Source organism: Paroedura picta, chromosome 3, assembly GCF_049243985.1.
Source record: "Paroedura picta isolate Pp20150507F chromosome 3, Ppicta_v3.0, whole genome shotgun sequence".
Classification (NCBI taxonomy): domain Eukaryota; kingdom Metazoa; phylum Chordata; class Lepidosauria; order Squamata; family Gekkonidae; genus Paroedura; species Paroedura picta.
This window is the reverse complement of record NC_135371.1, coordinates 46,998,056-47,016,272: the sequence shown is the minus strand read 5'-3', so window position 1 is coordinate 47,016,272 and position 18,217 is coordinate 46,998,056. Positions and strand designations below refer to the sequence as shown.

The 18,217-nt window shown below is 38.4% G+C and overlaps 1 protein-coding gene across 14 annotated transcripts in view; it reads left to right on the top strand.

Annotated features, from left to right (window-relative positions):
• The window catches only part of CACNA1D (calcium voltage-gated channel subunit alpha1 D), a 312,904-nt gene that overhangs the window by 246,775 nt on the left and 47,912 nt on the right, over window positions 1–18,217 (top strand). For all 14 annotated transcript variants that reach the window (XM_077325522.1, XM_077325529.1, XM_077325523.1 and 11 more), the window contains 5 exons: window positions 1,564–1,691; window positions 1,811–1,907; window positions 3,729–3,831; window positions 6,932–7,033; window positions 11,097–11,227. In XM_077325522.1, coding sequence (XP_077181637.1) covers window positions 1,564–1,691; window positions 1,811–1,907; window positions 3,729–3,831; window positions 6,932–7,033; window positions 11,097–11,227 — 561 coding nt within the window. The remainder of the gene's footprint in view (window positions 1–1,563; window positions 1,692–1,810; window positions 1,908–3,728; window positions 3,832–6,931; window positions 7,034–11,096; window positions 11,228–18,217) is intronic.

Here is an 18,217-nt window from a genome sequence, read left to right as displayed (position 1 = left end):
CAGAGTTCATAAAACACCTTTAAAGTTAACATTTGAAACAATATAATATACACAGTCAATATAAAATAACCAAACTTTTCAAGGAATATAGTTTATATTGGATGGATATTTCCACTGATCATATTTGCAGGAGTTCCTAGATGCAAGATTCACATTATCGTTTCATATGAGAATGACATCTTGAGTACGATCCAGTTTTAAGGTCTTTCTTCTGGATTACATTCATGGTTCTTCGTTTTTTAATTCCCAAGGTTTCTTCATGTTACAATTACAGTTGGACAAAAAGGTTTTGTGTGCAGGAAAATACTTTCACTCTTTTTGTTATTATTGCCACTTTCATTTTGAAACTAAGGACATGTGCCACATATTAAACTGCCTTATGCTGAGTCTGACCATTTGTCCATTTTGCTCAGGAGTGTCTTGTCTGAAGGCTAAACTAGATAAAAGGGTGGAAAATCTGTGATCAGTTCTCTTCCTTAACAAAAAAGAGTGAAAATCAGATCAGATAAGGACAGTGACATGGTGGTGGGAGAACAGTAGTTAATCCCCCTCCCCCGGCTGTTTTCATGATTTAAACCATCCTTGCTGTTCATCTTACAAAGGAAAATATCCAAGTACCTGTCCCTTGATACAAATATTAGCCATGGGTGTGCGTGGGTGTGATATGAAGCAATACTACATGAGATCTGATTGCAAATTCCCCATCAATTCTTCTAGTTTAGACCTGACTGGTAGCAACTCCTTAAGGCATTCTTTTCCCTTGGTACTTCCTGAGATCTTTTAACAGGATTTGTGATTCACCTGGTACCAGGGCTGCCATTTCGTGCTGGGGAAGCCCTGCGCCCAGCTCCTGTTTCCTGGTGCTATCCAAGAGATAATTAATGTTTACCAAACACTATTAGTGATGGCATGACTTTACTTCCAGGGAAAACCAGAAGTGATGTCAGTTTGCTCTATTGAAACTCTATGGTTTCCAGCAACTCTTATTGACATTACACCATCACTGACTGTGTCCATGACGGTGCCCCCAGGAACTCCAATCAGTTGCTAGACCATGCTTGGCAACCCTACCTGAGCCTCCTGTATGTAATACATGTTTTATGGTTCAATGGCAGTTGTTACATGACTTGGAAATCAGGAAGAAGTTGCTGTATTCCATCAACTTTCCTACTGCTCTCTTATATGCAAATTACATCCTTCTTTCTAGGTGATGATGTTATATACTTCCATACCATAAAATTCAGCTGTCTTTTTCACATATTAAGTTTCTATTAAAGGAGCAAGATATTTTAATCCTGGCCTGTGGTCAACCCTACTCTATTCCTTTGTGTGAGTTGATCATGGTTCACTGGGGTATCTGTTAGGCCTAACCATGGACTGATTTGAAGATTTGATTGTGTTTTTTTATATAATGCATACAGAAGAACTTCTGTATGCATTATATAAAAAAACACATTCTTCAAATCTTTCTCTTTCTCTCTCTGCACATAGAACTACTTCATCATTTGTACTTTTCCATGGTAATTTAAATGTTATTAAAGCATTCCTTTAATTGTTTTCAAGATTATCAACCTCTTTGTGGCTGTCATCATGGACAACTTTGATTATCTGACCCGTGATTGGTCTATTCTTGGTCCCCATCACCTAGATGAATTTAAAAGGATATGGTCAGAATATGATCCTGAAGCAAAGTACGTACAACTTATCATGTGCCTCTTACAGAAATGAAATATCAGAAAATTGATAGAATAAAGACAGCTATTTAAAATACATGTGGAAGTATTTAATCAGTACTCTTTGTGCCTTGTAGGGGAAGAATAAAACACCTTGATGTTGTTACCTTGTTACGTCGCATACAACCCCCTCTGGGTTTTGGTAAATTATGTCCTCACAGAGTTGCATGCAAGGTAGGCTTTGGTGTCTTTTGAAATATTGACTGTTTATTGTACCAGTATTTCTGCATAGCATCTTTACTGGTGAACAGGGGTCTCATAATTTAAGCAACTTGATTTCCCAACATGAATATCACAGCTATTCCCAGGCTTTGTTTGGTTCCTACAATAACCTTCTATACTTTTCTTGGCTCATTGGTTCAGAACAATATGTGGTCATGAAGGGTTTGTGAAAGGAAATTATAGAGAATTCAGATAAACCAAGAGTTCTATGTTTTCCTTGCTGACTTGCTTTATAAAGGAAGTAATTTAGTTTCAGTGACACTTGGACAAACAGAGCTAGGTTAACCACATTGAACCTTTCAACTCATTTGCATGGACTACCATAGAAATATCAATTAAAAGTAAGTGATATGACTTCAGCAATTCTATATACTTTTATTTGGGAGGAACACAGAATTTACATCTATGAGGCTGAGATAACCTTTTTGACCTATCTCTTATTATCATTAATGATGCAGAAGAGAAATGGGTCTCTTATACTTTATTTGTATTGATTTTATTTATTTATTTATTTATTTATTTATTTATTTATTTATTTATTTATTTTTCTATACCGCCCATTTCTTTGCAGCTCTGGGCAGTGTACATTGAACATTATATAACTTACATGGAACGATATATAGACTGTAACATCAACAACTTTCAAATAAGGCATCAAAAGATTACAAAACCACATTTTACTCTCAGTGCAAGCTACAGGTTGTTGATTAGAATACAGAAAGTTATAAAACATGCATTTCAGTCATGACATCCCAAAGATTCCATGAAATATTACATTATTTTTAGAACAGATTCTTGATTTTGATTTTGAACTTGCAGAAACCTGCTATGAGTCTCTATAAATGACACATAAAAATTACAAATTATTAAGATCTTGAAAAATGCGTTGCTGGATCTAACCAAGATTCTTTCAATGGCCAGCAGTGTAAAACCAGATGTCTCCATGACTGTGGAGTAAGGTTAGATTGGAAAATCAGTGTCACAAAAGAATAGAAGAAGCTCAATCCAGAGAGAGGAAGAAAAGAAACTTTAAAAGCACAGCTGATTTGCAACAGATAAAACTAATAACATTTATGTAATATTTTATGGTGCATAAACCCAACAAAATATTTTTCCACATATGTATTTTATTAAAAATGTATCTCTGAATTGATGGCTATTTTTATGACAAATGGTGTGATTACTTCAATCAGCTACATGTGACAAAGCAAGCCACATAAGACTCTTTTGCATAGCTGATACTGAGTAGTGTAAAGTTTACAACAAAGCATGTTGAAAAAGAGGCAAAGTCTCCTTTTGTTTATTACCCCAGTCTCAAATACTATGTTTTGGTCAACTTGATAGTTAACACACTATTTGTGAACCCAGTAAGCACTTTTAAATTCCACTAGATGAATTAAGCACATCATGAGCATAACATGCTGAAATCAGGGCATGAAAGATGTCACTCCCATTGTTGGCAGTGAAATATGGTTTGTCATACATTGGAATGTTTTTCAGATATCTTAAGGTTCTAGCTTTCTGTGTGAATCAAAAATAATATTCAGATAAATATTTTTATCTGCACAAGATAGAAATCATCTCTTCTAGAGACTGCTGCCACAAAATACAGCTCAGGTAGTCAGAAAGCCCATGATTTCTTTGCTTGGTTGAAGACAATGTGACATTGATTTTGTCTTTTTTCTCACATGTAGTTTTACCAGTTATTCCTTTTCCCAAAATTATAACCATAATAATCTGTGATCTCTTTGTATCTTTTTAAAACATCTACAGAGGTTGGTAGCCATGAACATGCCCCTAAACAGTGATGGCACAGTCATGTTTAATGCTACTTTATTTGCTTTAGTAAGAACAGCTCTGAAGATTAAAACAGAAGGTAAGCAATTAAGGCTCATATTTTTAAGTTATTCTGTATTAATGTGATAGGTCTTTATACCTACCAGGTTAAAATGGAACACCTTAAAATTTCCAAATAACTACCCAATTCCTTGTGGAAAAGTCTTTTTCTTTTATTGTCAAAAGCAACAGACTTGTAAGAAATGTTTTTCCTTTATTGTGAAATTATTATTATTTATTTGATTTTTATACTTTCGCTCCTATAGCTGGCTTGCGGCAGTTAACAAAACAAAGCCATCCATACAATTTAAAATCCCCATAAAACAATTAAAACAGCTTACCGCAAATGGCGGCAACCTAATATAATCATCCCCCCTATTCTGGGCATTGGTCAGCATAGATGAATAAAACTGAAAGCATAACATAAGATGGAATGAAAATATTGCCAAAATCAACCCCTCCCCCCAAAACCTGTCAGTCGTATCACATTATCTTCATGCTTTTCTTCAGCAATAGAAGAAACAGCATTAGCTTCCTGTTGTCTCATACTGGTTACTCTAGTCTATGACATCCCCCTTGTCTAGGTTCTACTCTATATATTTTCTGATATGTACAAATATAAAGTTTCTTTACAGTCGGTAGCCTTTTGATTTTTTTTTTTTTGAACTTTTGGCATAGTTCTATAAATAATAGAGTTGCATCTGAAAACTGTGACTTGGTTTTGGCTGCAGATGTAGTTGCTATTGCAATACATTACATATGAAGTTGCCATTACACTCCCATTTTTAATGTATAATTTAATAATTTATAGTCTGCCTCTCCCCAATGACAGGCTCAGAGAGGTTTTCAACAAATGGTATTCATTTAAAATAATAAAACTGTAAAAACAAGATAAAATACAATTTGTTTTGTAGCCCCCATAGTATGGCTAGTAAGTTAGAATCATAGAGTTGGAAGGGGTCACACAGGCCATCTAGTCCAACCCCCTTCTCAACGCAGGATCAGCCCGAAGTTCAGTAATTCTGATGGTAATGAGAGAGAGCCTCATACAGAGGAGGAAGAGGAAAATGGAGAGGAGAGCAGTAAAGTGCATAGTACTTTAGGGTAGACTTGACTTCAACCTAGGCCTGGTGGAAAGTGCCATTTTACAGGCCCTGTCAGGGCCCAGATCTCAACTTGCAACTCATTCCACCAGGCAGTTAACTCTGGGGTAATGGCCAATCCAAAATACCATTGCCTCAAAAAATTCCAGATAGAAATGTTATCTCTGATTATCCAGCAGGATAGATATACAAGAAGAAGAAGAAGAAGAGTTGGTTCTTATATGCCGCTTTTCCCTACCCAAAGGAGGCTCAAAGCGGCTTACAGTCGCCTTCCCATTCCTCTCCCCACAACAGACACCCTGTGGGGTGGGTGAGGCTGAGAGAGCCCTGATATTGCTGCTTGGTCAGAACAGTTTTATCAGTGCCGTGGCGAGCCCAAGGTCACCCAGCTGGTTGCATGTGGGGGAGTGCAGAATCGAACCCGGCATGCCAGATTAGAAGTCCGCACTCCTAACCACTACACCAAACTGGCTCTCAAGAACATGACCTATTATATAAGTATATATAATGAGAGCTGCAGCTCAAAATCTCCAGTGCTTAGGTCTTTCTCACTAGAGGAATTATGATTTAGTACTAGGTGTGTAGAAAAAAACACAGTGATATTTTTATATTGAACCCCCCAAAAAATTGTATTTACTGATATTCCCAAAGCCCAATACTGGCATAGTATTTGGATTTAGTAAATATTCAGGAATCCTGAAGTTTTTTGGCTCCATTATACCCTATGGTGACCATTATACTCAGTGGACCCCATAGGGTATAATGAAAAATTGATCTGGGGCTTGGGGAGTGCTATTTTTAAGATACAAGTACCAAATTTACAGTATAGCTGCTGGTGCCTCTCCTCAACAAAACCCACAGGTTTCAAAATGATTTGGACAGGGGGTCCAATTTGATGGGCTCCCAAAAAGGTGTTCCAAGGTTTCAGTGAAGTGGGGGGAAAGGCATTTAAAGGGAAGTCCTTTCTGCAAGTTGTGATTTAACTTTGAAAACGTATAAAGGGCTTGCTATACCTTGAAATGCCTTCTGCAAGAGGCAAGTTTACCTGAAAGGTGGGGGGGTGCCTTTTTTTTCCAGTTCAAGTATACCAAATACATGCCCGCATTGCTACTTCATATAAATAAAAAAGCCCATGCCCCTCAGTTATTTAACAATTTTGAGGCATCTCAATATGAATTTCACTTGTGAATGATTCACATGCTTCAATTATAGTATAATTTTCAGAATGATTATTTGTATCACTGGGAAACATATTAAATAATGCACACACAGATATGTTTTATTAAAACAAAATTCAATATTTGCAATGTATTTGGAAGTATCTTTCAAGCCACATGTATAGGTCTCCATGCGGCATCAGCTTGGTATCTAAGGTTACTTTATTTAATTAATGAATGTTCTTTATTTATACCCCACTTTTCTCCCCAATAGGGACCCAAAATACCTTATGACATTCTCTCCTCTATTTTATCCTTGCAACAAACCTGTGGGCTAGATTTGGCTAAGAATGCATGACTAACTAAAAGTCATGAGCTAAACTTTCATGTCGGTGGGTTTCTCTGGTCCTATCAGCCACTCTAGCTATATATTCTGCAAAGATCTGAATAAATCTGTTGTCACTAGAAATGTTTGCTTTCATTTCACTATGCAGCTGACCAGATTTCACCCTGTGATGAAGCCAGATCACCGTGTGGCAGGAAGTATTGTCCTCACTCAGAATAGATTTGCCAAGGATGCCTCAGATTTCACTGTTATGATGACCATAAAACCAAGCCCATATGAGGGCAATGCTTCCATTCAGAGTGATGAATGAGCATTACTTTCACACTGATTTGGTTTTGCAACATCATAGATGAATATTTTTGTCTAATTTTCAATCCATTACATACAGATACATTTGGGAGGTGATAAAGTAGTGTGTTGATTGGAATTGCCATATTATTTTATTTCCCTTTGGCTTTTAAAATAACATTTTACTCTATGTGTGTGTCACCATGTTCTCTGCTTATACCTACCAAACCCTGCTCCCATCTCCAGGGAACTTAGAGCAAGCAAATGAAGAACTCAGAGCAGTTATAAAGAAAATCTGGAAGAAAACGAGTATGAAACTCCTTGATCAAGTTGTCCCTCCAGCTGGCGGTTAGTGAGATACTCTTTACAATGAAATTTGTTTTCTTAATTCTTATTGTTTCTGTGTTATTAAGATTTTGAAGGTTTTGATTACTGAGATTCAAAATGTTAAGTGGCAAACACAAGTGCTGAAGACCGTGTAGTCCTAAACAGTGTTACTTTCACCAAAATACATTGAAGCCAGTGGTTTTAGAAAGCAGTAACTCTGTTTAGGATGACACTGTTAATTTGTGATTCAATTCTGATTAACAAAAATGCTTCTCCACTATAAATATAAATTTTCCCATGTAATTAGGGGGGAAATGAAAAATGTAAATTATGGGTTTATATATAATATATATATGCTTTGATCTGTCAGTAACTTCCAAGGATGAAAGAGATTCCATCCATGGAATGCAGATTCCCAAACCCTTCTACTATAGCTCAACATGTCCCTTGGAATGCTGCTCCTCTGTGGACAAGTGACCTGCAGAAATAGTGGGAGTTGGGTGGGACATCGGAACTCTGCCACAGGAAGGAAATCACCTCCTTCTATTCACGGACATCATCTAACTGATCCAAGCTAGAAACATTTCAATTTTCAGGTTTCAAAATAATTTTTTTTCTGGATTTTAATGTTGTATGTTCAGAAAGAGTCCAGATTCTGCAGGTAATGAAATTAGTCCCGATTTGCAGTAGTACAATGAAGTTTGGTTTCTGATACAAAGATTTCTCTCTCTTTTTTTTTTTACTTCTCCTGATAGTATATTAGCTAGAACTACATGGCAAATGTTGTTAATTAGTCCATTTAAGGTGACATATCAAATCTTTCATAGTAATGTGCAAATGTATATACTAAAAGTATATTTCTCTCCAGTGTTCAATAGTTATAAACCTTTGATTGTAAATGATCTTTTGACTTGCCTTTCATGTTTTAAAAGTGCAGGATCTGTGACAAGATAACCTTTATTGCAGTCCCATTCCCAATATCTAAGATACCAATCCATTTCAGTGCCTTTATAGCTCATTATATTTTCATAGTGTTACTACAGCTTTAAGACAGATCTGGCCCAGATTTGGAAGTAAGACTCCCAAGATTTCATTTCTGATGGTTGTGGAGGATGATTTCTCTCTGAAGGTGACCTTCTCAGGCTCTACAAGAGAGAGCGCATATTGTCTGCCCAACTCTGCAGTATGGCCCAAGAAGAAGTATTGGTTTTGTTCCTAGACAAGCGACTTGCAACTAGAAGCTCAGCTGATACTGCACATTTAAAACAGTGTCTCTGTGTTCTACTCTGCTGTTTTTGAGCCTTACACCTGATTGCTTGCATGGCCTAGATGAATTGCTTTGTTATTGTTGTAACCATGTGCTTGAGCTTTTTCTGCAGCCTCTATTCCTTTCAACTCTCAGTCTTTTCAGAATATTCTGAAGCAATTCTGTTTTAGGGTGGTGGCATGGAATTAGTGTTGCCTCTGGCCAACTTGATTCCCCTACTTTTTCTTGAAACACAGATGCATGCTTCAGAATAGCAAGCCGTGCCTGCGTTAACTAAGCACATGGACAGCCTATGCCAATTATACCTTTAGATCGTGACACAGTTTGTTTCCTGAGTGCTACTGCTCAGCTTCGACTCACTGCTGCTTACAAAATGAATATTTATTTTTCAGTTATGATAATATTCATTTCTCTAGACATAGTCTCACAATGCAGTTCCATTAGTATATCTTGAGCAAAAGAATAGTGCCAAATTCTGCAGCCGAATGCACAAAGTATTTTACATGTATAAGGCATAAGAAATAGTGGAACAGGAATGAACATAGTCAATTCAGATTGGAATATAAAACAGTCGGCATGCAGAAATAATATGCCAGCTGGTACTTATTAAAATGTGACATTTTACTCAAAACACAAAATAAACAATATAATTAATACTGTAAGTGAAGCACACTTTAATCTTTGATATCCGATAAAGTCAGCATGAAATTCATTATATATAAAGTCCTTGAATTGGCCAAGTACATTTTCCCACCAGTTTCTTTCACACATTTAGTTATGTACCACATTTCCCAAAAAAGGATCTGAACAAAATTAATTTTGTGGTGTAGCAAATATTTGTTTCTGAGTGATAAGTAAATTTAATTAAGAAATAATTTATATTAACATGTTTTGAAAATCCATTTACTTTAGTAATTGGAAATAGATTTGTGGTTTACAATGTCAAATCACTTTTTCAAAAATTACAATTTACAATGAATTACTGTTGCCAATATTAAACAGAAAGAGGACAGAGAAGCCACTAAAGTCCATGTTCTTCTTTTTTTTTACTACAAGGTTTCTTCTGAATTCCCCATCCTTTACCCTTCAAAGCCTATAGAAGTCTATCTAATACCCTCTGTCTTCTTCCAGAATTTGTTTTGCTGAAATACATTCCCTTGACTTTCCCTTTAATGTTGTTTTCAACCCTGTTTAATGTATGATCACCTCTGCTTAGCTGCTTTCCTTCACATATATAGCAGTGTCTGTCTTGCTCAAACTAAGAAGATAAAGTCCACAAAACATGTAGCAAGCATATATGTTATGTTTATACACACAGCTATTTAACAACGGTTTGGACAATTACAAATAGTTGTGAAATTGTGTGTACCTCCACATTTACTGGTGCAGAATGTTTGTATAACATGAGAAGCCAGCTTAAGGCCCACTTTAAGCAAGTTTGTCTCTTACCATCTTTTAGAAAGTGTTTCATTTCATCCTCTTTGTTTGTTTTCCAAAACTCATTTTATATATTATTTCCTTTTTGGTGCTCTTCTTATATTTCAGAGGAAATAATAACAAGGATGGGGAAAGACTTTTGACAGGGGCTTGATCATGGGCATATTGTAACAAGGATTTATTTTAATACATCATCCACCCTGGTTCTAAATACATTAGCCAAGTTATCCAGGTTAAAACATATGAGAGCTATATGCACAGGTAGCCTTTTCCTTATTTTTGCTGCAGCAGAGCTATAACACCAGCCATCAAAATGCCATCTTTTGTCCCTATTGAATTCTGACCATTATTTGGACACAAGTCCCATTGACTACCCAGGCTATCAGCCGAGCATAGGGGCACCTTAACAGTACAGTGTTCTCCTGTACACATACAATGGTTTCTAATTAGACCGGTATATACCTCATCATTCAGAGAGAGTTCTGACACTGAGTACATGAAGAACCCTATTCACATTGAAATGTTTGTGCACAGCAACAAACTCATTCATATGTAATTTCAACACAAAGAATTAACCTTCAAGACAGAGTACACACCAAAATAAATGTCCTCAGATATTAAATAACTATGGGAGAAATGCAAAGTATATTTTTGTTCTTAGGACTTGATTCTGAAGTATTAGGAATCCCCCCACCTCCCAAAAAACTTACATAGTAGTCATTGGAAGTTTATGGATCCAAATGTCTTTTTGATAAAGCATTTGTCTCATGAACAGAGCAGGCATAATGGTGCTATTAAGAGACGGCATGGAACAGACTGGGCTCCCAACAAAGCACCTTTCAATCAAATATGTTTATATTTTTGTATTGTATTGTTTAACCTTGCCCAATGATATATATAAAATAATAAACCCAATGCATCCCTACTTTATCAGCCCTGCTATCATTCCAGCTTACTTTTAGCGGGACAAATGGCTCTCACTGCCAGCCCTTCTCCCAGCATGTTGTGATGAGGTTACTTGAAAGGGCACCAAATGCCTCCCCCCCAAAATATTCCCTCCAGTTATAACACAACTGTTCAAACTGATCAGAATTGGCATTTCAAATTCCATTCAAATATTAAACATATTTTGAACCTCACTGCAAAAAAAAAAAAGGTCCTTTCTCAAGAAGTAGCTTACATCGGCTTCTATTGTTTAACCTTAGCTTGCGTGCTTAAAAATGGCTTTATGCTAGACTTCAGCAGTTTCACTAGAAGCAAAACTCCTGCTGCTGAGAGCACCCGTTACGTTTCTTTTCTCCTGAACTGGGTAAGAGTTTATATGAGCTATTGATGAAATATTGCTGACTTGGGAGAGATCTGTCTGGTCTGTTCATTTAGATGATGAGGTAACCGTGGGGAAGTTCTATGCCACCTTCCTGATACAGGACTACTTTAGGAAATTCAAGAAACGGAAAGAACAAGGACTGGTGGGGAAACACCCTGCAAAGAACACAACTGTTGCACTACAGGTGATTTTGTTTTCTACATGTTAACTAACTGTCTTGTAAGTTTATTGAGAAAAACAGGTAAATGGCTGTGGGTGAAATAAGCAGTGCTACGAGGACGGTAATTGGTTGAGACACTTTGGGGTCTTCTTCCGTAAAAAGAAATAAGCACATTTTCTGTATGTTATGAGGTAAGTGCCAAATGACTTTGTAATGAAAACCGCACCACATGGTAGCAAATCCTTTCCTTGGGAAAAATTTGCTGCTTTTCAAACTCTAATCTGCAAAGAGTTTTGAAGACTATGTGAATTAAAATGAAACATCCCTTTGCGTTGATGGTTTAAGTTTGCAGAAGCCATTTATTTATCATGCCCTCTACAACTCCAAAGCCTGGAAGACAATGGCAGAAAAAGACAGTGAATATGTGTGAACAAACCCTTTTTACTGTACCTCAGTGATGAACTGGGATCGGTAAGATCCGAGTTCAAATCCCTGCTCAACCTGAAAATCACTGGGTGGTTTTCTGCCAGTCACTCTTTCTCAGCCTATCCTACCTCACAGTGTTTGTAAGATAAAATGCAGGAGAAGCCCTGAGCTTTGAGATAAAAATGTACATTGGGTTTTCATCCTCAATCAAGCCAGGCTAGTAGTAACTTGCCTAGACAAAAGCACAAAGTGGAAACTCCCATTTACCCAAGCCCTGATTTTTTGTGAGGGCAGTACTGCCAACAGACAAAGAAGCAAATAAGTTAGGTGGCCCAGGAGCACTGATAGGACCTTCTCCCTCTGTGTGTTTCATGTGTGGTGTATGTCAGTGTATTTCTTTGCATATCTGTAGTACTAGAAGGAGGCTGTTGGCATGCCAGTGGATCAAGCCAGATCGGCCATTCTCGTGTTATTAGATCTGTCAGCCATGAGGGTCCACTGCCTCGCTGACACTGGGATTGGAAGGGTGGCCCTTAAGTGGCTGACCTCCTTTCTAGAGAAAAGGTCGTAAAGGGTTGCAGTGGGAAATTAGCTATTCCACTCCCTTATACTACCGTGTGGGATGCTTCAGGGAGCGGTACTCTCCCCCACTTGGTTTAACACCTATATGCGCCCTGTTGCCCAATTGGTCCAGAGCTATGAGTTGGGATATCATCAGTATGCTGATGATACCAAGTTCTGTCTCTTGATGTATGGATGGCCGGATCTCCCCCCAGAAACATTCGCCAGTTTCTTGGAAGCAGTGGCTGGATGGATAAGAGTCGCCTGAAACTCAACCCCTCCAAAATGAAGGTCCTCTGGCTGGGTCGAAGCAGGCAGATGCAGGAAATACACCTTCCCTGCCTGGATGGGGTACAATTGTCATCTGTGCCCCAAGCCAGTTGCCTACAGAGCTCCTGGCCACCATGATCCATGCAATGGTCACTTCTAGGTTAGACTTCTTTAACTCGCTCTATTCAGGCCTACCCTTGTCCTTGATCTGGAAATTACAGCTGGTGCAGAATGCTGCTGCATGGTTCCTCACCAGGTCATCTTGGAGGACCCACGTTCAGTCTTTGCTTAGGCAGCTGCACTGCTTACCAGTCTGTTTCCAGATTAGGTTCAAGGTTTTGGTATTAACCTTTAAGGCCACCTAACCTATGTGACCCAGGCCCTACATACTTGAGGGACCGCTTAACTTCTTACTCCCCCCGCAGAGCACTTCTCTCTGTGGGTATTAATCTGATGATGGTCCCAGGGAAGTGCACCTGGCCTCAACAAGGGCCAGGGCTTTTTTTGTCCTGGCCCCTACCTGGTGGAATGAGCTCCCTGAAGAGCTGCAGGCTCTGAAGGGGCTCTCAGAGTTCCACAGGGCCTGCAAAATGGAGCTCTTCCGCCAGGCATTTGTCTGAGGCCGGGTGCTGGTCCAGGGGTTTAAGATTGGGTTCCCCCCTCCAATAAAGGTACTGGGCCAGTATTAGACTGGCCCTCGAACCATGGTGATCTACCCTGGCGATATCAACCTCGATTGTCACATCTGCTCTTGGACCAGCCATTGGTCTTGCTGTGTGGGATGAATTTTTAACTAAATTAATTGACGACCATCAGTTGTACAGCTGAGTATTTAGAATTATGTTTTAATGGGGGATTGTTTTAAATGATTGATTATTTGTTTTGTATATGTATTTGTATTGGATTTATATTTATAAGACTATAAATGGCCATGAGCCATTCACTGAGAGTGGCGGTTATATCAATCCAAACATAAACAAATAAACATAAAATAAATAAATAATGGATGGAGGCATCATTGCTGAGGAGAAGTAGGGAAGGTGTCCCTCATACGATCAGTATGAAGTGTGCCTCATATGCTCACTCAGCCATGAGCTGATGGTTGGGGCAAGTTTAGGGGTGTGCATTCGTCATAAACCAAGCTGAAAAAATACCCCCTAAATAACTTACTGGTATTTTGGAGGTATTATTTAAGCCAATTACAGTGAAATTTGTCCAGTTCATACATGGTAAAATCCAGTTCTGTGGCTGCAGGTGTTTGGAGGAAGGAATATATAAGGCACTGAGCAGCTTCATGTGATTGGTATGAATATGGCAGACAAAAAAAAGGTCTATCTCTTATCACGTAAACCACCACAGAGAAACTATTGGCACAATATGTCTGTATGTCTGTGGCCAATCGACCATGCTGTGTGTGATATTTTGGTGCCTGTGTGTCTTGCTGCAGTGGAAGAAAATGAAGATTTATTATCCACATGACATGTACATATACTTGGAAGCATGTATCTTCCTGAAGGGTTTTAAATTATTTGTTCTATATTGACTTGAATTTTCATTAGAAATATCAGGAACACCATATAGTCATTAATGAAATTCAAGATGAAAATTAGCCTTTGGTTGCAGTCATTACCACAAAGTTGTTTAGACTATTCATACGTAAATTATATATAGTAAATGGTACAGAGAACCATTTTTCATGAAAATTTCTACATACTGCGTGTTCTAACTTCATAGGTAGAATAGTAAAAGGAACAGGCTGGAAATGCAAACCCTACAGTCCCTGTAGTCATCACACTATTGTGTCATCATGTTTTCCTTGCAAATTTGAGCATGCTGCATTGACTTTGCATATGAAAAAGATAATCTGCCACCTCTGAATGATAAACTCTGGGGGGTTTTAAATGGGACACCAGCCACATGTGAGCCTTTGAGTTAGCAAATTCATCATGACTGGAGAAACGTTTTAGTATAATTTTTAAATGTATAATTAGGTTTCAGTACCACCCTTTCCTTATTCAGGCCTGGAGTAGTTTACAGTATAAAAATTAAAATATCAGTAAAAACAATAAAGCAGTGGTTAATAAATAACCCATCCCCCCAGCTGCCTCCATTCACCATTGGGTTGTTTGTTTTGTTGATAGAGTTCTCTAGTTGGGGGAAAGGAGCAAGAATGGAAAGAATGGAAGAGAAAAAGGGAGAGTAAAGAGAGAAAAATAAATGACTGTGCAGGTAGAATCTGGTCACGTGCTGCCTTCCTACTGGATTTACTTATTCCTCCTGTCATTATACCAGTTTACTGATTCCTTCTGTCATTATATCAGTTCCAAGGTCATAATCTATGCAATCATGGGAAAGCATTTCATTTAAATGGCGTCTTTGTGGCGTCTTTGTGGCATAGAAATTGAGAAAACTTTTATGATTTAAATCTACTGTAAAAGTAGCTTCCAACTATGTAGCTAAATTAGCATCTGAGAAAATGTTATTTTGCTAGTGTGCGCTTCTATTATAACCCACTAATTAGAGCTCCTTTATGAATTTGACATTTGGCATTTAATGTTTCCCCCCATATTCCTCTTATTTTTGGTGATAGTAAAATATATGCTGTGACACAGTGTAAGGCACAACAGAAGAATATTCGTTATCTGGAAAGCAAAACAGTCTTTAAATTTGCCAAATGTTATCTTGGTGATATATAAATTGTCACTAACTTCTTATTGTCATTTTATGTGGTTAACCCAGTTTAGAACCTGCTTGGTGTAGTGGTGAGGAGCAATGACCTCTAATTGGGAGAGCCAGATATAATTCTTCCCTCACATGCAGCCATCTGGATGACCTTGATATAATTTTCTCAAAGTTCAGCCTCACCTACCTCACAGGGTATCTGTTGTGGGGAGAGGAAAGGAAGTTACCTTGAGACTAGGGTTGTGCACTTTGGCTGCCAAAGTGGCCGTTCATGCCCGAAGCAGCCGGTGCGGGGGACAGGGGTGGCGCCGGTGGCAGTGCGCACAATAGCACAAGTTAGCAGCCAAAACCATGGATTATTTCTATGATGACAATCCTACCAGGTACAAAGTCAGAACTCTTTGAAGGTTTTCTGTTTTGTTGTTATTTGTTTTTTAAGATAATAATTTAAAGTTGGTGTCACATTAATAGTACTACTATAAACATTTATTTCCAAGAAAAGATCGATCTTAGAAATAACTTTTAAAAATATGGCATTACAATGCATTTATATCCTTCTTTTCCCACCAATCCCATTAAAAACAGATGGAGCAATTCAAATTTCAGGCAAATGCTGTTCTGTAAATGTGCATACAGAGCTTCAGTGTGACATCTCTTTGTTCAATAGCAACACAGTGGTATATTTTTCTGTCATCTTTGCTGCCCTTGTGGGTCAAGCTGATGTCTGAACTGGAATGATAGAATTATGATTTGAATTTGTGTACCAGTTTCCCTTCAATAGCTTTGTGTCCACAGAAGATACTATATTACAATAAATCATTAATTGCCAAAATGATTCACTTAGCCAATAAAGAGGGGTTCAACTGAATTTTTGCTCAAGTTTTTTTTTTTTACTATTCTGCCAGTTTCTGTAATACAATGTGTTTATTTTTAAATGACCAAACAGTATTATGTAGTAGTGAACAGGAATATATATTTTGAATAGGAGTATTAAAAAAAAAATTAAGCGCCCCTTTTCTTGTATTTTTAAGTAAAGGAGAATAGAAACAAAATTGACTAATTCAGTTCATTCTCATTTCAAAAAAATGGACCAATACCTCCCGCATGAAAGTAGATCCCAGAATGTTATGCTTTGCTTATGTGCTTGATAATAAAGAGAGAGAGACTATCTGGAATTTGACTGCACACATTTGATTAGACAGTCCCCTCTCCAGTGTTCTGCTATTCTGCTGCAGAATCTTCAACTGGACTTAAACGCAGAGTTACTTTCTAAGATTCTATCTTAAAAAGAATTTGCAAACAGGGTTGCCAAGGCTGAACCACTTTGTGGAATGCAAGGAGAATATTCCAGGTTCAGCTGGTCCAACTTCTCATGCCATGGCATTGTGAGAACAAGAAAAACCATGCACAAAATTTCAAAGTGCTAAGATACTAATGCTGTTATGCAAACCCCTCTATATTTCAGGCATTGTCAGTGCATCTTACACAGATGTTTAAGTTTTTACTCAAAACAAAAAAGCACATCGTACACAATGTACATATTGTACGCAATGATGACCTTGTTATAGATTATTCTAATTTAATTGTTGTAATTAATCTTTGGAAAACTCAGCAATGGCCACAGGATTGGAAAAGGTCAGTTTACATTCCAGTTCCGAAGAAGGGCAATGCCAAAGAATGTTCAAACTACCGCACCATTGCACTCATTTCTCATGCTAGCAAAGTTATGCTCAAAATCCTACAAGCTAGGCTCCAGCAATATGTGGACCGAGAACTTCCAAAAGTACAGGCAGGATTTCGAAGAGGCAGAGGAACTAGAGATCAGATTGCCAACATACACTGGATCATGGAGAAAGCTAGGGAGTTCCAGAAGAACATCTACTTCTGCTTCATTGACTATGCTAAAGCCTTTGATTGTGTGGAGCACAACAAATTGTGGCAAGTTCTTAAAGAGATGGGAATACCAGAGCATCTTATTTGTCTCTTGAGAAACTTATATGCAGGTCAAGAAGCAACAGTGAGAACCGAACATGGAATCACTGATTGGTTCAAAATTGAGAAAGGAGTTCGGCAAGGCTGTATACTGTCGCCTTGCCTATTTAACTCGTATGCGGAGCACATCATGAGAAAGGCGGGATTAGAGGAGTCACAAATTGGGATCCAGATTGCAGGGAGAAATATCAACAATCTCAGATATGCAGATGATACCACTCTAATGGCAGAAAATGAAGAGGAACTAAAGAGCCTGTTGATGCGGGTGAAGAAGAAGAGTGCAAAAGTTGGCTTGAAACTCAACATCAAGAAAACGAAGATCATGGCATCTGGCCCTCTCAATTCCTGGCAAATAGATGGGGAAGAAATGGAGATAGTGACAGATTTTATTTTCCTGGGCTCCAAGATCACTGCAGATGGGGACTGCAGCAAAGAAATTAAAAGACCCTTGCTCCTGGGGAGGAAAGCTATGGCTAATCTAGACAGCATCCTAAAAAGCAGAGACATCCCCTTGTCAACAAAAGTGCGTCTAGTCAAGGCTATGGTATTCCCAGTTGCAATGTATGGCTGCGAAAGTTGGACCATAAGGAAGGCTGAGTGTCAAAGAACTGAGGCTTTTGAACTCTGGTGCTGGAGAAGACTCTTGCGAGTCCCTTGGACTGCAAGGTGAACAAACCGGTCAGTCCTAGAGGAGATCAGCCCTGACTGCTCCTTAGAAGGCCAGATCCTGACGATGAAACTCAAATACTTTGGCCACCTCATGAGAAGGAAGGACTCCCTGGAGAAGAGCCTAATGCTGGGAGCAATCGAGGGCCACAGAAGAAGGGGACAACAGAGAATGAGGTGGCTGGATGGAGTAACTGAAGCAGTAGGTGCAAACTTAAATGGACTCCGGGGAATGGTAGAGGACAGGAAGGCCTGGAGGATCATTGTCCATGGGATCGCGATGGGTCGGATACGACTTCGCACCTAACAACAACAAATTGGTCTTGGAGGTGAGTAAGCTGTCTGGACAGATTTTTATTAGAACTATATTTATTTCAGCAGCTGCTAATCTGAGTATGTTTTGGCCAGGACATGAGT